At 39.2% G+C, this 26517-nt stretch overlaps 1 protein-coding gene across 2 annotated transcripts in view; it reads left to right on the plus strand.

Moving 5' to 3' along the window:
- Window positions 1-26517, plus strand: part of L3MBTL4 (L3MBTL histone methyl-lysine binding protein 4) — a 450084-nt gene that overhangs the window by 124948 nt on the left and 298619 nt on the right. For both annotated transcript variants that reach the window (XM_043558331.1, XM_043558332.1), the window contains one exon: window positions 24514-24605. In XM_043558331.1, coding sequence (XP_043414266.1) covers window positions 24514-24605 — 92 coding nt within the window. The remainder of the gene's footprint in view (window positions 1-24513; window positions 24606-26517) is intronic.

Consider the following 26517-nt stretch of genomic DNA (forward strand, 5'->3'; position numbering starts at 1 on the left):
TCTACCAAGATAACCTATGGGTTGCCATTTTCTTTGTACTTTTAATGATCTGTAGTTGTCTTCACAGTGCTTACGATCTTACGAGAAATTATTTTTCTCTGGTAGTTGTTGTTATAATTAATCTTTTATGATAGAAAATCTGAATTCGGTAGTTCAGGATTTAATTTGATGAGGAAGCTGTATTTTATTGATGATTTTAAAATCATAGGCAGGATGCCTTAGAATTGAAACCAGTTATTTAAATCAATGCACATGTAAGGCTTATCACAATAATGGGTACACAAAATAAGACATTCATACCAAAACTAAACCTTGGGGAAATCACTTCCTTCATCTTTAAGATGATTAGCTGATTTGTTGGCTACCTCCCATCTCTGAAGCTTTATGACTGTATTTAAAACTATTTTGGAGAGTTAACATCATAAGCTTTTCGTATAAAAAAATGCTATGATCGTGAAACATTTTTGGTGCTGTCTCCATGTGCTATTATAAATTAGTTCCTTGAACATCAGCTTAAAGAGACAGAAAAATATTAGCTGTGAATGCATTCTCTTAGTTTTTATAGTTCTTGTCTGTATTTTATACAGTGAACCTCAGTTTAAATCAGAAAATACAGTATTTACCATGTGATAACTATACTCCTAAGCTAATTTATCATTTATGCATTCCTTATTGTTTTTCAAGCAAATTAAATATGATTATTTGGTCTATTTTCACAATTATTGAACATTTAGAAAATTTTTAGTGGCGAGTTTTAACAGTTTATTAAATATCAATACTTATTATTTCTGATATACAGCTCTATATTTCGTTTCTTTTAACCATGACTTAACAACAGAAATTTATATTACACTTTTGCACATTAGAAACCTGAAATGGGTGCCCCTGAGCTAAAGTGAAGGTGTGGGCAGGGCTGCATTCCTGTGGAAGCTCCAGGAGAGGATCTGTTTCCTTGCCTTTTTCACCTTCTAGAAGCCACCTGCACTCCTTGGCTGGTGGCCCCTTCCTCCATCTTTAAAAAAAATCTTTTTTAATGTTATTCACTTTTGAGAGACAGAGCATGGGCAGGGGAGGAGCAGAGAGTGAGGGAGACACAGAATCTAAAGCAGGCTCCAGGCTCTGAGCTGTTAGCACAGAGCCAGATGTGGGGCTTGAACCCACCAACCGCGAGATCATGACCTGAGCTGAAGTCAGATGCTTAACCGACTGAGCCACCCAGCCATCCCCCTTTCCTCCATCTTTAAAACTAGCAAGGTAGAATCTTTCCTATTTCTGTGTCATGACATCTTCCTCTGACCACAGCTGGGAAAACTTTACCACTTTTAAGGACACCTGTAATAACATTGGGCCCACCTGGATAATCCAAGATAATCTCCCCACTTCAAGGAATCTTAATTTAATCACACCTGCAAAATCCCTTTTGCCACGTAACCTAATGTGTTCAGAGTTTCTTGGGATTAGGACATGCGTGTCTTTGGGAGATTAGGAGGTGCATGTCATTGGGAGGCCATTTTTCTGCTTACCGTAAGTTCTCATTTGCAGAATCACTCTGGGCTTCCATGTAGGAAATGGGAATTATTTTGTACCTGTTACCTGTACCTGTACCTGTTAAGGGCACAGTGCCATTGTTGAGCATCTTGAGCACATAGCATAGGGTCTTATACTCCTTAGGTCTACAGTTACTGCACTTTCTTGTTGCGTTTATACAACATTATAATTCAACTCAGGACTAGGGGGCTCTAATTCCAAAAGAGTCCTGAAGAGCTCAGTGGAGAAGAGGCCAGTGGGGACTAATGGAGTCTTCATTGCTCCTTTGAATGCACTTTCTAGGAATTTAATTTTTGAAACTGGTTTAGATGTTTTTACATTAAAATTCTCCTTTCAACAGTGCTAATTATCTTTCAACTAATAACAGTACTCTTCTTTGCCCCAAATGGTCTGCCAGTGAACCGAAATTTAATGTTCCTTCATGGATTTTAAACTTACATTCAGCAAAAATGATTAGTGTTTTAAAAGGTTAGCAAGCTGTGAAGTTAAGATATGATTTGGGAAGGAATTTATTTTAAACACTTTTAGTATCATGAGAAAAAACAATTTTGAACAATATTTAAAGTATGTTCATTAACTGAAGCCCAGCAAGGGATATCTTGAATAGAGGAAGGTCTAAATTCTTGATCGACAGAATTAATTAAATTAATGAAAGTAGCAGTAACAAATGGAGCTATATTATATTTAACAGATTTCATTAGATGTTTCTAGGATACGTAGACGAAAAAGGTCAAGGGAAATATGCAGTTAATCACTTTATGAAGAGAATATTCCCATCTCATATAGACGGATGTTATTTTGAAGATTTACAGCATGGTATTCATAGGGGAGTATTTTACTACCAACCCATAATTATAAGGGGCTTCTTTAAGGAGTCTTGGTGATAGAAATTAATTTCATAGACTTGCCTGCCCCACATCTACTACATGTCAAAGAAGAAATCAGTTAACAGTAGGACATCTGCACACAAGTGTGCTCGTTATTATACACTTGGCCATTTTCAGTAAGAACTCTGAGATTCCTTAGTTCTTTATTCTCCTCTAGTGAGAGAACTGGGCCCAGTTAGTGGTCTTGATCTCATTCAACCCTGTTGTTAAAGTGACCCTTCATCTTTTCGGCAGTTTCTTCTGGTCTTCATCCTATTTTCCACACCCAACCACCTGTTTGATTTGATCTCTCGATTAAAGACCTTCTCTTCTCCACCTCCTTCTCCCTTCCTCTCCAACTTCTCTTCCTTTTTTCCTTTCTTCTCCTCCTTCTTTACTTGTTCTTTCCTTATATTCTGATATACCACTCTGTTCTGTTTTTTATATCTCAGTGCTTTCTCTTTTACAACTCTTTACACTCCCTCCCATTAGGTGCTGAGATTTCCATGTGCTTCACCTATGATTCTCTTCTCATATTGCATTTTTTCTTTTGGTGACTTCGTTATATGGATGTTACCCCATTTGTTTCTACCTAGCGGCAGATTCATATCTCATTCCACACCTGAAGTGAACTTCACCATATCCATTCACACCCTCCTCAATCTTCTTTTCTCTTTGTTCTTGGTCTTTTTTAATGCTGTCACCATTTACCTGTTCTGAGTCTGAAACCAGCATGTGCATATGGCATACATACATATATGGTACATGCTGCATCTTAACCTTAATTACTAAACAAGAAAGGAAAACTAAATGAAGATGTGGGAGAAGGTTTAAAAAAGTAAAAGTGAGAGGGAATAATATCTGCGTCTCTGTAGCAACATATTTGCAACATGATTTCCTAGCAAACTATTGATTATGAATATGCACCTAAGAAGATGCTGAACATTTGAATAGGTCATACAGTAGAAGAGACTGGAAGGTGAGGTCCAGTGAGAATCACAGCTGAACTGTTCTTCATCTTTAAAAAAAAAGAAAAAGAAAAACAGGTAATTCCAGTGAGATTCGAACCCTTCCAGGCCATATGAAGAGGATGATTTTTTTTTTTATTAAGCTAGCATATGATACCTGAGGATGTAGTACAAAACCCTAAGCTTTAGACTATAAATGTGTAACCAATATCCTAAATAAATATTGACTTAATCCAGGAATATATTAGAAAATTGATATCCTATTAACAAAGAGGGTGGAATACAAAATTCAACAATGAGACAGTTTGATATCTGTCAACACAATTCATACATCAACAAACTAAAAGGGAAAAATCATATAATGACCTTTAATAGCGAAAAGGCTTTTGATACATTTAACTGCCATCTGTAGCAAAAATTCATGTGTAAAATAGAATTAAATATAATAAAAATTATTTAGCAAAGTGTAGTAGTAAATACGCCAAATAGCGAAATATCAAAATCATTTCAATTAAAATTAGGATATAGAGATGTCCACTAGCATCATTTATATTCAGTCTTTTTGTGGGGATTTTAGTGAATGAAAGAAAAAGCAAATTTTAGTGAGTGGTAAAAATTATGGAAAGAAGAGATAAAACTAAATAGATAGTTGCAGAAGTATGGTATTTATATCTAGAAAACCCAGAAGAATATAATTATAAGCTATTAGAATTAATATAAGATGTTGTGGTTGGGTAGAGAATAAATATAAAAACACATTAGCTTTTCTGTGTGTCAGCCACTAACTCTTAGCAATCAAAAAGGGAAAAATACTGTGCCCACCAACGCAATAAAGTATAAAATATTTGGAATAAATTGAGCAAGAAATGTGAAGGACCTTATATGAAGAAAACTAGGAAATTTTATTAATGCGTATAAATTAATATCTGAACAAATGGAGAGACAGATCATAAAAGTATCAATTCCCCCAAATTAATATTTGTTTGTTTGTTTTTCTTGTAATTATTTAAAAAATTTTAATTCCAGTATAGTTAACATACAGTGTTATATTAGTTTCAGTTGTACAATATAGTGATTCAACAATACATTTCTCAGTGCTCATCAAGATAAGTATTACTCTTAATCCTCTTTATCTATTTCACCCCTCACCCCTTCACCCTCCCCTCCAGTAGCCATCTGCTTGTTCTCTATAGTTAAGAGTCTGTTTTTTGGTTTGTCTCTTTTTTCCCCTTTGCTCATTTGTTTTGTTTCTTAAATTCCATAGTGAAATCTTATGGTATTTGTCTTTGTCTGATTTGGTTCACTTAGCATTATGCTCTCTAGATCCATCCATGTTGTAAATGGAAGATTTCATTCTTTTCTTATGGATGGATAATATTCTATTATATACCACATTTCCTTTATCCATTTATGGTCTTCATCTATTAATGGACACTTGGGTTGCTTCCATAATTTGGCTATGGTAAATAATGCTGCAGTAAACATAGGGGTGCATATATCCTTTCAAATTGGTGTTTTTATGTCCTTTGGGTAAATATCCAGTTACTGGATCATATGGTAATTCTATTTTTAATTTCTTGAGGAACATCCATACTGTTTTCCACAGTGACTGCACCAGTTTGCATTCCCACCTGATAGGTGTGAGGTGATATCTCATTGTGGTTTTGATTTGTATTTCCCTGATGAAGAGTGATATCAAACATCTTTTCATGTGTCTGTTGGCCATCTGGATGTCTTCTTTGGAGAAATGTTTGTTCATGTCTTCTGCCCATTTTGATTGGATTATTGGTTTTTTGTGTGTGTTGAGTTGTGTAAGTTCTTATATAATTTTGGATACTGATGCTTTATTGGATATGTGATTTGCAAGTATCTCCTCCCATTCAGTAGGTTTTGTGTCTCACAGTTTTGTTGATCGTTTCCTTTGCTGTGCAGAAGCTTTTTATTTTTGCTTTTATTTCCCTTGTCTCAGGAGACATATCTAGAAACATTTTGCGACAGCCAATGCCAGAGAAATTATTGCTTGTGTTTTTTCTAGGATTTTTATGGTTTCAGGTCTCATATTCAGATCCTTAATCCATTTTGAGTTTATTTTTGTGTATGGTTTAAGTGGTCCAATTTCATTCTTTTGCTCGTAGCTACAAGTTTTCCCAACACCATTTGTTGAAGAGACTTTTTCCCACTGGATATTCTTTTCTGCTTTGTCAAAGATTAATTGACCATATAATTGTGGGTTTGTTTCTGGGTTTTCTGTTCTATTCTGTTGATCTGTGTGTCTGTTTTTATGCCAGTACCACCATACTGTTTTGATTAATACAGCCTTGTAGTATAACTTGAAATCTGGAATTGTGATACCTCCACCTTTGTTTGTCTTTTTCAAAATTGTTTTGGCTATTCAGGGGCCTTTGTGCTTCCATAAAATTTTAGGATTATTTGTTCTAGTTCTGTGAAAAATGCTCTTGGTATTTTGATAGGGATTGCATTAAATGTGTAGATTGCTTTGGGTAGTATGGACATTTGAGTAATATTTGTTCTTTCAATCCATGAGCATGGAATATCCTTCCATTTGTTTGTGTCATCTTCAATTTCTTTTATCAGTGTTTTATGCTTTTCAGAGTATAGGTCTTTCACCTCCTTGGTTAAGTTTATTCCTATGTATTTAATTAGTTTTTGTACAGTTGTAAATGGACCTGCTTTCTTAATTACTCTTTCTGCTACTTCATTATTAATGTATAGAAATACAACTGATTTCTGTACATTTATTTTGTATGCTGAAATCTTACTGATTTCATTTTTGGTGAAGTCTGTAGGGTTTTCTATCTGTAGTATCATGTCATCTGCAAATAATAAAAGTTTTACTTCTTTCTTACCAATTTGGATGCCTTTTATTCCCTTAAAGAACCTAATTGCTGTGGTTAGGACTTCCGATACTATATTGAAAAAAAAAAGTCATGAGATTGAACATCCTCGTCTAATCTTAGGAGGAAAGCCCTCAGTTTTTCACCATTGAGTATGATAGCTGTGAGTTTTTCCTATATGGCCTTTATTATGTTGACGTATGTTCCCTCTGAACTTACTTTGTTGAGGGTTTTTATCATGAATGGATGCTATACTTTGTCACATGCTTTCTCTGCATATATTGAAATGATAATATGGTTTTTATCCTTTGTCTTATTGATATAATGTATCGTGTTTATTGATTTACAAATATTGAACCACCCTTGCATGTCTGGGATAAATCTCACTTGATTGTGGTAAATAATATTTTTTAATGTACTGTTGGATCTGCTTTGCTAATACTTTGTTGAGGATGTTTTCATCTGTATTCATCAGAAATGGCCTGTAGTTCTCTTTTATTGTAGTGTCTTTATCTGGTTTTTTTTTTTTTTTTAATTTTTTTTTCAACGTTTATTTATTTTTGGGACAGAGAGAGACAGAGCATGAACGGGGGAGGGGCAGAGAGAGAGGGAGACACAGAATCGGAAACAGGCTCCAGGCTCTGAGCCATCAGCCCAGAGCCTGACGCGGGGCTCGAACTCACGGACCGCAAGATCGTGACCTGGCTGAAGTCGGACGCTTAACCGACTGCGCCACCCAGGCGCCCCTGTCTTTATCTGGTTTTGATAAGGGTAATGCTGGCCTGTAGAATGAATTTGGAAGTTTTCCTTCCTCTTCCATCACTTGGAATAGTTTGAGAAGAATAGTATTAATCCCTCTTTAAACAGTTGATAGAATTCACCTGTGAAACCATTTGGTCCTGGAGTTTTGTTTGTTGGGAGTTTTTTGATTACTGATTCAATCTCATTGCTGGTATTGGTCTGTTCAGATTTTCTATTTCTTCCTGATTCAGTTTTGGGAGGTTATATGTTTCTAGAAATTTATCCATTTCTTCTAGGTTGTTAAATTTGTTGGCTTATAATTTTTCATAATATTCTTTTACAATTGTTTGTATTTCTGTAGTGTCAGCTGTTATTTCTCCTCTTCATTTGTGATTTTGTTTGAGTTCTCTCTCCTTTTCTTGATCAGTCTGACTAAACATTTGTCAATTTTGTTGACATTTTCCTTTAGTTTCTATTTCATTTATTTATGCTCTAATCTTTATTATTTCTTTCTACTGGTTGTGGGTTTTTTTATTCTTCTTTTTCTAGCTCCTTTAAGTGTAAGCTTAGGTTGCTTATTTGAGATTTTTCTTGCTTCTTGAAGTAGGCCTGTATTGCTGTAAACTTCCCTCTTAGGACAGCTTTTGTTGGAACCCACAGATGTTGGACCATTGTGTTTTCATTTTCATTCGTCTCCATATATTTTTTGATTTCCTCTTTGATTTCTTGGTTGATGCACTCATTAGTAGCATGTTATTTAATCTCCATGTATTTGTGCTGTTTCATGATTTTTTGTTGTGGATGATTTCTAGTTTCATATCATTGTGGTCAGAATAGATGCATGTTATGACTTTGAACTTTTAGAATTTGTTGATGTTTGTTTTGCAGCGTTTCTTTGCAGTTTGTGGTTACCATTCAGTTTATATATAACATCTTCTGCATATAGCAACCTATATTGAGTTGATGGTCACATAAGTTTGAGCCTATTCTTACTCCTCTTCTTGATATGTTTTAGGTAGATAGTGTCATACTTTGCATCCTTTTATTTTGTGAGTCCCTTGACTGATTTTTACAGATATACTTATTTTTATTACTCTTGCTTCCTACTTTCCTTACTCTTGCTTTGATCTTTCCTTTACAGTCAGAGAGCTCCTTTAACATTTCTTGTAGGGATGCTAGTGGTCATGAATTTCTTTCCCTTTTGTTTGTCTGGAAAACTCTTTGTCTCTCCTATTATGAATGAGAGACTTGCTGGATAGAGTATTCTTACTGCAGATTTTTCCATTCAGCACTTTGAATATATCATGTCACTCTCTTTGGCCTGCAAAGTTTCTGCTGAAAAATCCACTGATAGCCTTATGTGGTTCCCCAGGTGTGTAACGTTTCTTTTCTCTTGCTGCTTTTATTTAATTTTTAAAATTTTTTATTTCTCTATTTTTGAGAGGGAGAGAGAGAGTGTCTGCATGAGAGGGAGAGGGGCAGAGAGAAAGGGTGAGAGAGAATCCCAAGCAGGCTCCTTGCTGTCAATGCGGAGCCCAAGGCAGAGCTTGATCCCTTGAAATGTCAGATCATGACCTGAGCTGAAATCAAGAGTTGGACACTTAACTGACTGAGCCACCTGGGCTCCCCTTGCTGTTTTTTAAATTTCTCTTTTTATCATTACTTTTTGCCATATTAATTCCTATGGGTCTTCCTGTGGACATCCTTGCATTGATTTTGTTGGCAGATCTCTGTTACTCCTGGATTTGGATTTCTGTTTCCTTCCCCAGATTCAGGAAATTCTCAGCTATTATATCCTCATAAATTTTCTGCCCTTCCTTTCTGTCTCTTATAAGATTCCTATAATATAAGTGTTATTATGCTTGGTGGTATTGCTCTGTGCCATAAGTCTATTTGCATTTTGCATAGTTTTTTTTTTCTCACTTGGTCAGGTAAATTACTTTCCATTACTCTGTACACCAAGTTACTGATTCATTCTTTTGTTTCCTCTAGTCTACTATTTATTTCATCTTGTGTATTTTAAGTTTCATTTATTGTGTTCTTCATGCCTGATTTGTTCTTTTTTTATCTCGGTTAAAGGTGTCTCTAACGTCCTCCACTCTTTTCTCATGTTCAGTGAGTATCTTTAAGGTCATTACTTTAAATTCTCTCTCAATCATATTACTTATACCCATTTCTCTTTCATTTTGGACATATTCTTCTATCTCCTCATTTTGACTGACTCTCTGTGTCTGCTTCTGTGTGTTAGGAAAGTTAGCTACATCTCCTGTTCTTGAAAGCAGTGGCTTTATGAAGAAGAGATCCTGTAGCACTCTGCAGTACAGTATCCGCTATTCAACAGAATCTGGTGCTTCAAGAGTGTCTCCTATGTGTGTTGCATGCACTTTACTATTATGGCTGAGCTGCTTTTTCCTTTAGTCTGGTTGTGTGCAGTGGCTCTCTTTTGCCTGTTGTGGGCAGTATTCATCCCTGTGGTGTTAGTGGGTTAGTCTGGGAATGCCTTGAGCTGAAGTTGAATTAGACTAGGCATTTGCCAGAGATGCAGTAGCACCAAACTGCAGGGCACTTTCCCTGTGTTGTCCCCTGATAAGTTTTCGTTGGTGCACAGGGCCTGCAGTTAAAGCAGCTGTCTATCCCCAGCCCACTGCAGGGTCTACAGTCTTGACTGGTACAGGTGGTTATCTCTCCCCCTCCCTGGGGCAGGAGTCACCATGGAGTGGTGCTGGCCCCTGTTGGGGCTGACTGAGCACTGCCAGACTTGTGGCCCCAGTTTGGACGGGCTTCATTGAGAGCTTATTGGAGGGAGCAGGACTGTAGAAGGGTGTGGGGTTGGAGGCACAGTGTTAGTAAAGTTTGTACTTGTCCTCAGGACTGAGGCAGGCTGAATTGGAGGGAGCAGATTTACAGAAGTGTGTGGGAGGGCATGCATGATGTTAGCAAGTTAGGTATTGAGTGTCAGCACTATGCTGGTTCCTGCAGGTGGCTGTGTGCTTAATGCTGGGGGGCAGGGGAGGGAATTGGCAGCCTCGTTTCATTTGTTCCAGGAGAAGTCTCCTAACAATCCCTGTTCCTCCAGCACAGGCTCTGAGATTAGTAAGCACATCTCTCTTCTGTACACCCCAGGCATTTTTTAAACTGCTGCTTCTATCTGTTCTCTCTGCAGGGCCATTTGTTGTTTTGTCTCTCTCTCTCTTTTTTTTAATATGAAATTTATTGTCAGTTGGTTTCCATACAACACCCAGTGCTCGTCCCAATAGGTGCGGTCCTCAATGGCCATCACCCACTTTCCCCTCCCTCCCACCCCCCATCAACCCTCAGTTTATTCTCAGTTTTAAAGAGTCTCTTATGGTTTGCCTCCCTCCCTCTCTAACTTTTTTTTCCCTTCCCCTCCCCCATGGTCTTCTGTTAAGTCTCTCAGGATCCACATAAGAGTGAAAACATATGGTATCTATTTTTCTCTGTATGACTTATTTCACTTAGCATAACACTCTTCAGTTCCATCCATGTTGCTACAAAAGGCCATATTTCATTCTTTCCCATTGTTAAAATGTCAATACTACCCACAGCAATCTACACGTTCAATGCAGTCCCAATCAAAATTGCACCAGCATTCTTCTCGAAGCTAGAACAAGCAATCCTAAAATTTGTATGCAACCACAAAAGACCCCAAATAGCCAGAGTAATTTTGAAGAAGAAGACCAAACCAGGAGGCATCACAATCCCAGACTTTAGCCTCTACTACAAAGCTGTAATCATCATGACAGCAGGGTATTGGCACAAAAACAGACACATAGACCAATGGAATAAAATAGAGACTCCAGAATTGGATCCACAAAAGTATGGCCAACTAATCTTTGACAAAGCAGGAAAGAACATCCAATGTTGTTTGGTCTCTTAAGGGTGGGGACTCAGTTTCCTCTTGCCCTCCTGGCTCTCCCAGACCTGAGCCCACTGATTGTTAGTGTTTCAGATTTTAAGTCCTGCTGGCTGTAAGAACTCATGAGATTTGGCCTTTCTGGGTTTCAAAGCCAAATGTTAGGCGGATTCATCTTCCCCATGGGCTCCCTGGTGTGAGAGTCTGTTTCTCTCCCCTCTTTGCACCCACAGGATCCCTCCCTCCCAGGAACATTCCTGCGTTTGTTTAGCTTCAGACCACATCTCTTCAACATGGCCTCTTCTCTACGTGTAGCTGTGAAGAGTCTGTTCTGCCAGTCTTGGGTCATTTCTGGGTTATTTACACTGACGTGAGTGTTATCTGGTTGTTTCCATGGGACAAGGTGAGCTTAGGGTCCTCCTACTCCACCTTCTTCCCCAGAAGCTCCCTAATTAATATTTGATTCAGTTCCAAAGTAGAATCCCAACTGGTTTTTATTTAAATGTATTAAAATTATACTGAAGTCCCCAATATTCTGCTTGCATACTAACAGACCAATAATCTGGGACACAGAATAGAGAAACCAGGAAGAGGTGTGAGTATGTACTATATTACATATAGGCTAACATACACAGTACATACAGGCAAATCAGCTCAGGAGAACAGAGTATGGATATTTTTTTTATAGGTTATGGTTGTGAAACTGGCCATCTATCTATATAAAAATGAATTACAAATAGAGTGTAGACTTAAATGTTTTTAAATTTTTTAAATGTTTTTATTTATTTTTGAGACAGACAGAAACAGAGCATGAGCAGGGGAGGGGCAGAGAGAGGGAGACACAGAATCTGAAGCAGGCTCCAGGCTCTGAGCCGTCAGCACAGAGCCCGACGCGGGGCTCGAACCCACAGACTGTGAGATCATGACCTGAGCTGAAGTTGGATGCTTAACTGACTGAGCCAGCCAGGCGCCCCTAAATGTTTTTTTTTTAAAAAGGTTTTACAAGAATATTTTTAGGAGGCTAAATGAATTCTCTAGTAGTGAGGTGGAACTTCCATCAGGAGTGGAAACTATATTCAATGAAAGAAATTAGATAGACATGTCAAAATAAGTTTTTATTTAATCTGAAAATTTTGTTATTTCACTCTTTTTGGAGGATGTTTTCGTTGGATGTATCATTCTTACTTGACAGTTTTATGGCATTCATTGCTTTAAATTTGTCATCTGTTATCTTTTTACCTCCATTATTTCTGATGAGAAGTCATCATATTAAAATTACAGAGCCCCACCTGCTAATATTGCCTAACCCTTTTCTTGGTTTTATTTTCTCCTTAACCCTTATTGCTATCTGACACACTGTATATTTTACTAATTTATCTTATCATCTCTTTTCACAGACTAGAATTGATGGTAGATAAAGGTAGGGATTTTTGTTAGTTTGTTTCATGCTGTATTATAAGTAACTAGGATATAGTAAGCATTTGATTAATATTTCCTGAATGAAAAATAAAAACAGAATGAATAGTGTCATCCAGACAATGTTAATTGTTCTGTCCACTGTATTCTCATGGCTCTTAGCTCACGTCTCTGCAGTTGGAATTTTCCTTATTATATAATAGGTATCTGGTTCCCCACTAAGCTGCAGTCTCCATAAGGGCAAATACTATATTTTATTCATCTTTGAATAATTAAGACCTAACAACACAGGGTTTGTGTCATAGAAGATTTTGTTTGTTGGATCAGTTATTGTGCCTGACTCACCTTGGCTTTCTCTGTGTTGTCCCACAAGACTCCTCATGACTGTAATCCACATGGCTCTTTGAGCTTGTCACTTTTGAAGATGACCCTTTCCAAAATGCATTTCATATGCATATCCATGAACCTTGTCTTCATCATAGACTGTGCTTCTGGTCTTTCTCCTGGTCACCTCTAGACTTCGTTGAACCAGTGCCCACTACTTGTTTTCTTGTAGAAAGTATTGTTTTCTTGAAAGTATTTCCTTCCTCATTCATCTTGTTTCTCAGTTTGCTCCTTCTCACTATTGTTTACTGATTTTCTTTTGCACACATCTTAGATACCGAAGTTCCCTAGGATCCTATCCTTGGCCCTGCCTGCTTTGTGCTCTGCATACATTCCCAGAGAATCTCCTCTGCTTTACCCCCAGTCACTAATAGCCACTAAATCGAAGTTCCCGGTCCTGATCTTTCTCAAAAATTTGTGTTTATAATGTCTCCAGATAGTTCACCCTAAATATCACTTAGACCCCTTTAGATTTCAGAGATTTGGCATCTCTGAAAACGTGTTCATGTTGCTTTCTAAGCCTGCTCCTCTAGTTTTGTCTTGCTCAATGTCAGGCACATAGACTGTGTCTTCTAAGCTTGAAATGTCAGCGTCCTCAATTTCCCATCTCCTCGATTGTCCAGTTTTGTCAGTTCCCTTTTAAATGTCCCTCTGAATTATTTCTGCTCCTCTCAATCCTAGAGTAGCTGTCTCAAGCCCAGACGTCACTAGCTCATGCCTGCTTGTTGAAACAGCCTCCTCTCTGTTATCTCTGATACCAGTTCTCCCTCTGTGTTCAATTCCATCATCTCTAAAACTGCCATCAGCAGTATCTTTAAAAAAAAAATCTAAATAACTACCCACCCACTGTGGACAGGGCAGAGGAGAAATAAGACCAAAACTTATTGTGGCATTTCTCTGCTTAAAACATGCACTGGTTTCTTAGCACATATAGGCTAAAACTGAAATTCTTTGTATATGGAAGAGAGATCACTCAAGCTTTCCCAAGTAATGGGCTATATTGGACAAATACATACTGGGGGAGGATGGAGACTCATGGAAAGTGAAGAACAAGACTGTGGTCAGAGAGTGCCCATCCTGCCCCTGTCTTTAGGGCCATCTGCAGCTGGAACCTGGCCCTCTTTCTAGGGCAATGGTTCTCAAACATTAGCTGCATCAGAGTCACCTCCAGCACCTGTTAAAACAGATTTCTAGGCCCCAGCCCCAGAGTATCTGATTCAGTAGATGCCCAGATTTTAATTGATGCCCCAGATTTGTATTTCTAACAATTTCCCAGGTAATACTGGTGCTGCAGGTCTGGGTACCACACTTTGAGAACCTTTATCCTTTAAGGCACATATCATATCATCTGGAAAGTCTTCTTTGATGGTATCAGTCAGAATTAGTTTTCTCTCGAGGTGCCTGGATGGCTCAGTCAGTTTGGTGTCTGACTTCAGCTCAGGTCATGATCCAGTTAAGCGTCCGGCTTCTGCTCAGGTCATGATCTTACACTTCGTGAGTTTGAGCCCCACATTGTGCTCTGCACTGACAGCATGGAGCCTGCTTCGGATCCTCTGTTCCCTCCCTCACTTGTTCTCTCTCTCTCTCTCTCTCTCTCTCTCTCTCTCTCTCTCTTTCTCTCAAAAATAAATAAACATTAAAAAAAAGAATTAGTTTTCTATGTTTCAGGTTTCTGCATGTTATGTTAGAACCGTGGTTCTCAAACTTCAGCCTTCATCAGAATCACTTAGAGGGACTATTAAAACACAGGTTGATAGTCTTACTCCCAGAGTTTCTGAATCATTAAGTCTGGGGTATGACCTCCAAAACTTGCATTTCTGACAAGTTTCAAGGGGATGCCCATACTTGGAAAACCATGGTATTAGAATAACTTGCTTAACCACCTCTCTTCTGTGCAGAACTCAGATTTTTTTGTGTTAGTACCTTACATTGTGCTTCTGGCCACTTGTTGCAACATCTGAACACAAGTGCCAGCCATACATGTGTGCTGAATAAACTTAATTCACCAGAGCTTGAATTCTGGAATGTTTCTTTGATATCACATACTTAGAACTCCTCCTTCTCCTCACCTCTTTGCTTTCTGAGGAAGCTTTGAAATTGCTTATGTCCTGTATTTTAGCTTTTCTATTCCTTCCTGTTCTGTGTCACTCGTTTTTCAGCCTTCCAGTGCCTCCCAGGCCAGTTAGGGCCCTTTACACATTTTATCTCCTGTTCTGATGTTCCTCAGTCCACTTGGTGGCCTCCTTCCTCATCCACTCCCAGCTGTCCTCAGAGTTACCCATCTGCTCCCACTACCAGGCTGCCAAGAGCTGAGGAGAAAGTCCCATGGTGCCAGTCACTCCTGTGCAGAATCACCAGCTTAACTGAGTGGGACTCTCAGGGCAGATCTGTGTTCCTTCAGTCTGGTCCTGGTTGAATTTCTGCAGCTCCCACCTTTCCCCGTGCTCCCAACACAACCATTACACCTCGCCTTCCAGCAGATGTCCTCCAGCCTCATGAAGGAGGTGAGGAGTGATGTCCTTCCACCTCTTCCCTAGCACACTGCAAGTGCTTTCTTTTTACTCTTGTTCACCACCCACCTCTTCATATCAGGATCCTTGTTGAAACATTTCTCTGTCTGATTCTCTCCCCCACTGATTGTCCCATCTCCTCTCAGAGCCTCGCTTCCCCGTCTGGGTTCATTTCCCTCAGCTGCTGAGCTGAAATGCTCTCTTTTCCTTACATTTGTTAAAAAAAATTCCTTTCTCATGAATATTGTTCCCCCTCTGGGTCTCATGTTACCTGTCTCTTCCTTTTCTTTTGCAAACCTCTCCCAGGTATAGTCCACACTTGCTGCTTTCATGATGCCTCCTTTTCACTCTTTGGCCACTTGAATCTGACCTCTGATCTGATCCTTCCATTGAAATCTCTCCCTGTGACATCACGGTGATGCCGTGGCTGTAAACCCCGGTGACTTCTTCTCCCTGGTTAGTCTTACTCGACCTCTTCAATATTTGATGGTGCTAATCCTTCAGACCCTGGGAAACCTCCTCCCCTCCCTGGCTCCCAGGTCTTGTATGTCTCCCTGGAGCCTCTTGCTACTCTGATTATTCGTTGTGCTTCCCCAGCTCCTGACATGGACATTCATGTCTGTCTTTGATTCTTTCTCAGGATTTCTTTCATTGTTGTCTCTTTCTGAAAAATTTGGACCTGTCTTTTTTTGGATACATTCACCCAGATTATTCCAGTTACCTAAAATTCAGCATCTCTGAAAATAATCCCTTTTTTTCTACAACATCCTGTGATGCTCCCTCAGTTTGCTACTCTCTGGGTACCCAGGACTGAACCTCAAGATCATGTTAGCCTTCTCCCTATACCACCCCACCTCAAGCAGTTGTTTGCTGTAGGCTGTCAATTTTATTTCACCATTGTCCCCAGTTTCATCTCCACCTTTATTTAGGGAACATCCACACTCTCTCTTGCCCAATCTGTTGTCAGTCTGTGGTCTCCATCCCGCGCATCTGCTTCATCCTTGCCTAGCACTGGTTAGTGAGTTCTGATAATACCATTTTCCATTCAGACATCTCTGATGCTTCTGTAAACCATAAGAATAGAGATAAGACTCCTTAGACTTTCAGGAACTTTCCTGATCATATTTTTGCCTCCTTGCAATCCAGCATTCTAGCCTTCTGTTCCGTGGACCCCTGTGAGCTTTATGTTAGTGGACACCAGACTCTGGCATTTGTAGAAGCAGCTCCCCGCTTGCCAGCTTCTCTTGCTTTGGTCCTGCTGCTCCTTCCTGGATCGCCTGCTGAATTTCTGTTTGCCTCAGAAAGCAGTGGTCTCCAGGAAGCTTTCCCTGTTCATAATTAATCCTTCTTCATCTTGTCCCCAGACACGTTGTTTGGGTTTCCTAACTAGTGCCTATTAGTACTCATGTCTTCTTATTTGTTCACCAAAACATGGAGTCCTGCATATGTCAGGTTGGGGGTGACATTTGTCTGTTTGCATGTCTCCTCAACCCGAGTAAATGCCATGTGAGGACAGGAGTCAAGCTCTTAGTATATCTCCCAGCACTTGGGACCTGCTTTGTCTAGGGAAATGAGCAGGAAATGACCCCTGAGTTCAGTCGTACTGAAATGAGAAGCAGCCTGGGTGTACAAGTGAAAAATGTTTTAGCAGAGCATGGACAAGTGGCATGGCGGAATTATTAAACTGCAGGCGCTTGGAAAGTGTGGGTATATTCAGGAAGCTCCTACTTCAAGGGTTGTTACCCAGCAGTGATAAGCTGCTAACATGAGGAAAACTGTCTCATTCCAGTTGGTACCACAAAAGAAGACATTACTTACATCAATGTGTAGTAAGATGGGTTGGTTGCTACTGACAGTTGTTTTTCTCACGTATTCCAAATTGTGGCCTGATGGAGCTGTATGCAGCTTATCTTTTGAAACGAAGTTGGAATATTGGTGTGAAGTGTTATGTTTATGGCTAATGAAGTTAAAAAGGTATTGTTCTGTGACACGAGCCTTAGGATTTATGTGGTTCTATCCTTAAAAATGATAATGTATTCATTCTTTACCCCTTACCATTTTTAATTTTAGCTCAGAGAATAAATGTTGTGCAGTTTCCTAATACTGGAAGTTCCTATTGCCAAAGTGAGGCGTTCATCTATCAGGGATTTTTCAGTCTGCGGCCTCTGAGCGGGACAAATGGGAGCCTGAGTGGTTTGAGCGTGGAGCATCCAGATCAGTTGCACTTGGGGGGTTTCTAATACCAGGGCTCCTAATAGGATATTTTTGTAAGGAAAAAATGGGGTCATGCTAAAGAGAAATTTAAAGTTTGAAAGCATCACAGCATCAGATGACAACTAGGGCTTCTTTCCATATTTCACTAGCATGCTACACTTTTTACATCATGGATTTTTATAAGAAGAGGTGATGACAAAAATGCTAACATGCAGGTGAAAGAATGCCCATCTGAAGAGTTTCCATACAAAGTAAAGGTTTTTTATTGATTTCAGTAAACTCAATTATTCAGAACTCCAGATCTGAAGTGATGAAGTAGGAGACAGCTGTGGTTTACAGAATTGAAAATATATCTCAAGGTTAAGGTATCTGGTCTGGGATAGAGGATACTCAGTGCATGACCAACCCCCTTTTATGAGGGTGATATTGCTGCTGATCCTATTAGATGTCGTGAGCACTTCATAAAAGGAGTACTTCCGAGAGCTAAAACTCTAGTGGTCCTGTCTTCTGCTCTCTGTAAGGACACGGCCTGGCTCAGTGAAGTGTACCCATGCATTCATTCATGATTAAGAAAAGGAGTCATTGTCCCAGTCTTCAACTTGTCCATGCACTGACCCTGCCTTTCCTTGACTTGTGACTTGTGTTCCGCTTAGCTCTTTTTTTTGTCACCCCGCTAGACTTGTTTTTCTCAGCAGTTGACTCTCCTATTCCACTTTCCCAAGTTGAATCCTCTGCCAACACTGCCCTCCCTGGACCATTCTTTCTGGAGCTGACCCCCACTGTGAATCATCTGCTGGCAGCTCTGGCTGGAACCCAGTGTGGTGATTCTCATCCACGCATTCTTGCTGATGGTTCCGATAGGCTTGGCCCTGTGGTCGCAGGCAAGAAAAATGATTAGGGTCAGTGGAGGAGGACACTGGTTCATGGCTGTGGTTAAAAAAAAGGGGAGGGGGCACGCTGTCAAAGTATGACAAATAACACAGTCACTTCTACCTCTGTGAAGTTTTTTCAGGTTTTTTTTCTATATTCTTTGCCTTCAATTTCCAGTCTTTGCTCTTGCTAATCTGATGAAGAAGCCAACAAACCTCAAGGTGTATGTAGAACAAAGCAAAATTTAGTGAGGTGGTAAAGTATAAATGTGTCATCTTGGCACGCACAAATTACTGCTTTTAATGAAGCAAGTGCTGTGGGTTTTGGCTTTCTGCAAATTTGGCTGAGGCCATGTAAACCAAACAGCATGGATATGCAGATAAGGAGAGGGAATCTTCTTTGCTTGATAAGAAAGTATATGTGCTGCGCGCACGCACACACACACACACACACACACACACACACACACTGCCTAGTACTGCTCAGAGAAAGAGAGATGGCCCTGCTTATTTCCACAGAAGGGAAAGTGTTGTGTTTATTTTTAAGAGCCAAATGCATCCCCTTGTTTGGAGGATGGCTCTGCCATGGTGTCTTGGTGACCCCGTACATACCCAGTTGGCCAGGTAGACGAGGCTTACCTGCAGGTGATCTCAGTCTGAGAGTGCTCTCTGATCCTTCTGGCCCATGAGAACACAGGAGGCTCTCGAGGTGCTGCTTGGAGGAGGCCACCCCCAGTAGGCCGTAGTGATAGTTTCTTGTTCCTCCCAGGTTCCCATGAGGCTTGAGTCCCTTTGTGTCACCTCCCCCCAGGGTAGAGCTGCCGATTGTACAAGTGCACAAGGGCAGCATGAAATGGGCTCTCCAGGAACAGGGTATGTGAGCACCCATGCTTCAGTATCTGGACCCTTTGTCTCAGTGTCACCCTGTGCAAGGGACGTGGGAGCTGGGTCCTTTAATTGCTTTTCCTTTTTGCTGTCAATATAAGTAATAAACTGAAGATTTAAAAAGTGCTTGGTACTTTACTGGCCGAATCTCACTGCCTTAACCCAGCCATCTTCATTTCTTTGTTTTCTTATGTTTTTTTTTATTCATATGTAAAAACATACATTCTCATGCTGAAGTGCATATAAACTGTGCTGAAACTGTGCTTAATTTGAGATTTGCAAAAGTTATGTCGTGTGGTCATCATAATTGTAATTTATTTGACCTCTGTTGTTGGATATTTAGATTTTTTCCAACTTTGTACTGTTGTAAGGGCTTTTTAAAAATTCCTTGTGCATTTTTTTAGAATAATGTTAAAGTTGGGATGAGTTGATCATCAAATATTAACACCTTACTTTTGGTTATAAATACAGGTATACCTTGCTGTATTGTGCTTTACAGATACTGGTTTGTTTTTTTTTTTTACACATTGAAGGTTTGTGGCAACCATGTATCAAGCAAGTCTTTTGGTGCTATTTTTCCGACAGCATTTGCTGACTTCGTGTCTTTGTGTCACATTTTGGTAATTCTCACAATATTTTCACTTTTTCATTATTATTATATTTGTACTGTTGTAACTGTTTTGGGGCACCGTGAACTGCACCTGTATAACATGGTGAACTTAATTGATAGATGTTGTGTGTGCTCTGACTGCTCCACTTACCAGCTGTTACCCTCTCTTTCTCTCTTCGGGCCTCCCTATTCCCTGAGACACAACAGGGATTAAAATCAGGCCAGTTAATAACCCTACTGCCACCCCTAAGCATTCAAATGAAAGGAAGAGTCAATCAATGTAGTGAACTTAATTGTCTTATTTTAAGAAACTGCCACAGCAACCCCAACCTTCAGCAACCACCACTCTGATCACTCAGTAGCCACAACACTGAGGCAAGACCCTCCACCAACAAAAAGATTATGACTCACTGGAAGGTCAGATGACAGCAATTTTTAATCAATAACGTATTTTCAAATTAGATTATGTAATATTGTTTTTTAGGACATAATGCTATTGCACACTAGTAGACTACAGTATAGTATAAACATAACTTATGTATACACTGGGAAACCAAAACGTTCATTTGACTGCTTTATTGCAATATTTCCTTTATTACGGTGGTCTGGAACTGAACCTACAATATCTCCCAGGTATGCTTGTATGTATTGTCAACATGACTTTCAAAAGTTTTAGTCAATTTTACAAAGCCACCATGAATGGGTGAGCTTATTAATTTCCCTGTGGACTTAATTTTATGGTGTTTTTAAATTTAAAAGTTACTTGTTAATAAATTTTTATTTATTTGTTGAGAGAGAGAGAGAGAGAGAGAGCAAGCATGGTAGGGGCAGAGGGAGAGGAAGGAAGAGAATATTAAGCAGGCTCCACGCTCAGTGCAGAGTCCAACACGGGGCTAGATCTCACCACTGTGAGATCATGACCTGAGCTGAAATCAAGAGTAAGACACTTAACCGACTGAGCCACTTAAGTCCCCCAAAAATTATTAATTTAATAGGCATTTCTGCTGTGTCTTCACTGTGTATACTAAAGTGAAGCAATATTATATAATGGGAGTGCATGGGCTAGAAATTCTGTTTAAATTCAGATTTTTCCAGATGTGTGACCTCTGTAAGCCGGTTTCGTATAATTATAAAATGAGGTTATAAATCTGATATTCAATATTATAAGGAATAAATCTAAACATACACATTTGCACATATATACTTATGTACATGTGCATGCACACACACCCTAATTTGGCATTTGGCATATAATAGGTGTGTATTAAGTGACAGGGAATGTACAATCAAATATATATTGTATGTTAGTAATGTTTGGCAGAAGAGTAATAATTGGAACATTTTGCTGTAGCCACTGTGTATAGTGAAAAATAAAATTTAGGATTTACTAACCTGTGTGCATATCTAATACTCTATAAAATGAGTACTACATATCTGTAGTATGTTCAAGAAAGTTACATAAAAAATAAAGAAAATTTGGTGCCTGCAGCAGTGCTGTTTCATAATTGGTTTCTTCTCTCCAGGAAACTGGGAAATGAGTTGGTCACAATAGATACCTTTGAATTCATTTTTAAAGCCAAAAGCATCATCTCAGCAGCCTTTAATTCATTAAGCAAATATTTATGGTCAGGCGTGGTTATAGCCCAGGGACACAGTGATAGATAGGATCAGTGAGAGTCTTTCTTTTGAGGAGCTTACCTGCTAATTCTAAGTAAGCAAACTCGTTTCTTTCAGCTGGTGTGCGTCGCCTAGAGTCAGTGATGATGCGAGGCCTGCCTGTGGGCCCCCAGGAGCAGACCAACATGGTATTTCTTCATCTCACTGGCAGGCACTGTGTTGCTGAGTAGTTCTCTTGCTTTACGAAATATTTAATTCATTGAAAGTTATTTTTGATATCATGTTTTCTTTTTCTGATAAAATTTAAAAGGGTTATTATAGACTTATGTGATCATACAAGAAGATCTTAGATATGATTTACTTCCGGTGAAATGATGATATATAACAATGGGAAATATGATTAAACTGAGAAATTACACACAATCTTTTTAAGAACACAGCTGTTGTAGAAAATGAGGTATCTATATTTGCTTTAGAGACAACACTGCTGTAATTTTTTTTGTAAAGCATATAATTGTAATGTAGTAAAGTGCTTATGTGAAAATAGAGATGTTGAATAATCTTACTAGGGAATCTTCAGGGTTTGTCAAATTGCTTTCTCTATTTAGAAAAATAAAATATCACATATTGTGGTAGAGATGGCAGTAAACTTGTAAGTGCTATAATGGTTGAACAGACTGTAAGCTCCTTGATGGAAATCACACTGTAATGTCCCATTATTTTCAAACAAAGCAAGAAAATCCATTGATGATGATTCTGTTAGCCTTATTTGATGATTAAAATGCTTTTCAAAATTCTCATGCTTTAGTAAGTGTATTTCTTAGCAAGAACATATTAGTGTGTTGTGATTGAGAACTAGTAAATGCTAATGTATATACATACTCTGTGTCTGTTTTTAAATTCTGAATTGATGTATTTTCTTTGTAATCTGAGCTTAAATTATTCCCTTTTTGTCAATTATATATATGTATATATCAAAGAATAAATAGTATATATTGTTTATTTTTCATCTACTGGACCAGGGACTGGGTTATATTTCTGTTTTGGCAGACAGCACACTTGTTACATAAAGGAAGGCTCATCAAATATTTTTTAAGTGATTAAAAGTCTACATGAATTCTTCCTATGCAACTTGACGGATTTTTATGTTTGTTATTCCATCAGGGTGCTTTATTGTCTTGAGAGGTTTGAAATGTTTGACTTAGAGGTGCATCTTACCACCTGTCACTACCTGTGCTCATGCAGTTCTGACCTTTTACCATCTGTACCTTCTTCAGGAACATTTTACAGCAAGATAAATGTTAAAGCTTACATAGCATTTTTGGCCACTCTTTTCCAGGATGTGTGCATATGAGTGTGTGTTTGTGTGTGCGGGTGTGCATGTGTGTGTATGTGTATGGTAATAATATTTGCAGAGAATTTTAAAACAGTAGAAGGCAACAAACAAGGAAAAATATTTACATTAATCTCACTGCCCACATATAGCCACTATGAATATTTTGCTGTTTCTTTTCAATTGCTTTCCTATGCATGTGTGTTTGTGTGTGTGTACAAATATCTATGCATAGTGCCTAGCACAAAGAAGGTGCTTTATAAATATGTTGAATAAATGAATGTCTTAATATATGTCATTATTTATATTTTAAAATTTAGGATAATATAATTAATATGTTTTATGGCTTATGGCCTGACTTTGGTTTTTACTTAACCTAGAGAATTCTAAAGACATTTTGTTACTTAAAAAATATACTTTTTGACAACTTCATAATCATATGTAGGTCATGTGCATATGTATATATGTATATGTATTATAATCTATTTGACCCTTCTCCCATATTAATACTATTTTGTGTTTTTGCTGTAATAATGTTGTGATGTATATTTACTATCAACTGTTATCATGACTCCTTCCTTAGCTTGTTAATCCTAGAGGGAGAATGACTGGGACATAGAATATAAACTTAAAACAATTATCAATCCTTTTCAGCAGATTTTTATTATTTAAAAATATATTTTTATTGAATTACATTGGATAGCTATTGATCTAGAAAATTTGGAAAGCAGAGAAACGAAGTGCAGAATAAATTGGGAAGAAGCTGTAATCCTGGCAGCTGAAGATGACTTCATTTATGATTTTGATTTACATAATTTTAGTCTTATTTCCATTACATACTTTACCAAAAAGGATCAGTTCGTTTTCTGAACTGCTGTTTATTTTCCCCCCACTAGTAGTGTATCATTAACATAGTCTTTCTCTGCCATTAATCTTCTATAATATTATAGCTTATTGTTAAAATGACACGTCTGCACAATGCATTTAATTAGCCCTCTCTTGGTGGACCTTTGGTTTGTTTCCAATGTTTCATTATTATGAGGAGTCCTAGTATAAAAAAACCTTTTGTTTGCCCCTTGGGCATATTTGCTGTAATTGTATTAAGACAGATTCCTGGAAGCAGAATTGCTGGTTCAAGATATACAAATAATTTTTAAGGCGTTTGGCATATATTTCCACCTTGCCTTCCAACAGGTAGTGCCTATCAACCTTCACCCCACAAAGAGGTGTGAAAATGAAAGGAGATTATAAAGATATTTTCAGGGCATTCACCTTAAAATGGACCAAATCATGCTGTAGAAAACCTGTAGCTGTTGACTCTTCTTTGAGAAGAGTAATAGGCTACTCATTTTACGTGCTTATCAGTGGTTTTATTGAGGGTGAGATACATTCACAGGCCTGCTCTAAAACAGGAAAAGCTGGGGCGCCTGGGTGTCTCGATGGGTTAAGCGTCCGACTTCGGCTCAGGTCACAATCTCACGGTCCGTGAGTTCGAGCCCCTCGTCGGGCTCTGTGCTGACAGCTCGGAGCCTGGACCCTGTTTCAGATTCTGTGTCTCCCTCTCTCTCTGCCCCTCCCCTGTTCATGCTCTGCCTCTCTCTGTCTCAAAAATAAAATAAACGTTAAAAAAAAAAAAACAGGAGAAGCTGTAGGTGGACTGTTAGATGATTTTACTAAATGCTCACAGAAAGTAAGAGATACAGGTTTTATTTATTTATTTGTTTATTTAACTAATCAGCCTGCTTGTTGGGTTTATCTTCAATTAAATATTATTCTTCTATCACTAATTGTTTCAAGAAAAGTCACTGTGTTTTCTTTTCTAGTTCCCTCAGTGGCTGCACAGGAGGCTTGGTCTTGGGAGCAGTACTTGACAGAACAGAAGGCTATAGCGGCACCCGTGGAACTGTTTTCCAAGGTGAACCACTAACTGTTGTACATTTTTGCAAGGAGTGAACACTTAAGAGAATTAATTAAAAGGAAATCATTTGCCCAGATAGAATACCCACTTACTTGATTGTAGGTCTTGCTGGAAAATAACATAAAACCCATCGAAGCCTTTGTAATTCAGAATGTGTGCTCTGGGGCTGGACTACCTGGGTTTGAAAGTCAGTGCTACCATCTCCCTGCTCTGTGACCTTGGGCAAGTCACTCAGTTTCTCTGTGCTTCAGGATCTTCACTTGTAAAGTGGGGGAAACTACCATACCTACCTCCCTGGGTTGTTGGAAGACTCAGTCAGTTGTACACCTAAAGGGCATTGGAAGCCACATGCACATACTAAATAGCAGGTACTAGTCTTTCTTTGTATTAGCACATGCCCGCCCAAGGATCAGGTTTGAGGAATCCGTTTTAATGTGGTGCATGAAAGTGGTGGATCAGGCAGCATGTTGGAGGAGATGGTGAAACCCCTTAATCATGTTCTACCTGACTCTGACAATGCCCAGAGTAGCCTGCATGGGCTTGCTTGACCAAGCAGCTGTTGGCATGGAGGCTGGTGGCTTCAGGCGATCATCTTTACCCATGGTACCAAATCTTCTGCTACCCTTTCTATTCTTGGTGTGTGCTTTCAGTATTTCAGGGGAATTTATAGAAAAATTCCATCAGATTTGCATCATTACATTGCATTTTAACCTGCAGCGAGATGCTAACACTTTTTATTTGCTTTACTTTCCATGACATTCCTTGAGTTATATCTAGTACTTTTCATTATGAAAAAGGGCTAGGGGTTTTAATCCTGACTATAGCAATAGAATGGGGGAGAAGAAGAAGTGAAGCAAATAGGGAAAGAGAAACCAAGTGCTGGCAGGTCACGTTTGCAAAATACTAAATATTTAGTACTTGAGCCAGTCTTCATATCAGATGCCTTTATCGATCTTTGGAGAACCCAGATGCATGGGTATTCCTGAGACCTACTGAATTAGGCCCTCAGGGGGGTGTGGCATGGCACACTGTAGCTTGAGAACCTCCTCAGGCTTCTGGATGCAGGATAGACGTCCAGTGTGGTAGTATCTTGTAAGAACCAAGCAGAGGCCCAGCTCAGGAGTCCAGGACCTGCTGACTCCTGATGAGACTGTCATGTGATGAGACCTAAGGTGTTTGCTCCACTGAAAGCATGTAAGGTCCCTACGTAGGGAGGTCTCTTCTTCCTTCTCTTTCATGTTTCCTCACAGTGTCTGTTCTAGATGTGCTCATGATCAATCAATGTTGAACAACTTCTGGGTAACCTCTTTTCACCTCTGAGCATAGGTTCTTTTTAAAATTTTTTTTTTAATGTTGTATTTATTTTTGAGACAGAGAGAGACAGAGCATGAGCAGGGTAGGAGCAGAGAGAGTGGGAGACACAGAATCCAAAGCAGGCTTCAGGCTCTGAGCTGTCAGCACAGAGCCCGACGCAGGACTTGAACTCACGGACCGTGAGATCACGACCTGAGCCGAAGTCGGACGCTTAACCGACTGAGCCACCCAGGCGCCCCTGAGCATAGGTTCTTAAAGAGAGCTGCTTTGGGGAAATCCAGTGTAGCCTATAGTTGTTCTTTCCCTCTGTCCCTGGGCCCAACTTGTGCCCTTGCTATGTGGTCACTGCAGGGCAGGAGGGTGGAGTGGGTCAGCTCTGGAAATAGCTAAGGTCTATCAGGTGCTATGATCCCAAAGGGAAGATGTAGCTTGTGAGTCCAGTATGCAAGGTTCAACCAGAGGACACAAGCCAGGCTTGTAACCCAGTGGCTTGGCCTGGATGAGAATCACTGTAGGCATCTAGAAGCCACAAAAATGTAAGAACAGTCAGTGACTGAAGTCAGAACCTTTATGTAGCAAAATTGGCCATGAGTGA

The sequence above is a fragment of the Prionailurus bengalensis genome, chromosome D3, assembly GCF_016509475.1.
Source record: "Prionailurus bengalensis isolate Pbe53 chromosome D3, Fcat_Pben_1.1_paternal_pri, whole genome shotgun sequence".
NCBI classification, from domain to species: domain Eukaryota; kingdom Metazoa; phylum Chordata; class Mammalia; order Carnivora; family Felidae; genus Prionailurus; species Prionailurus bengalensis.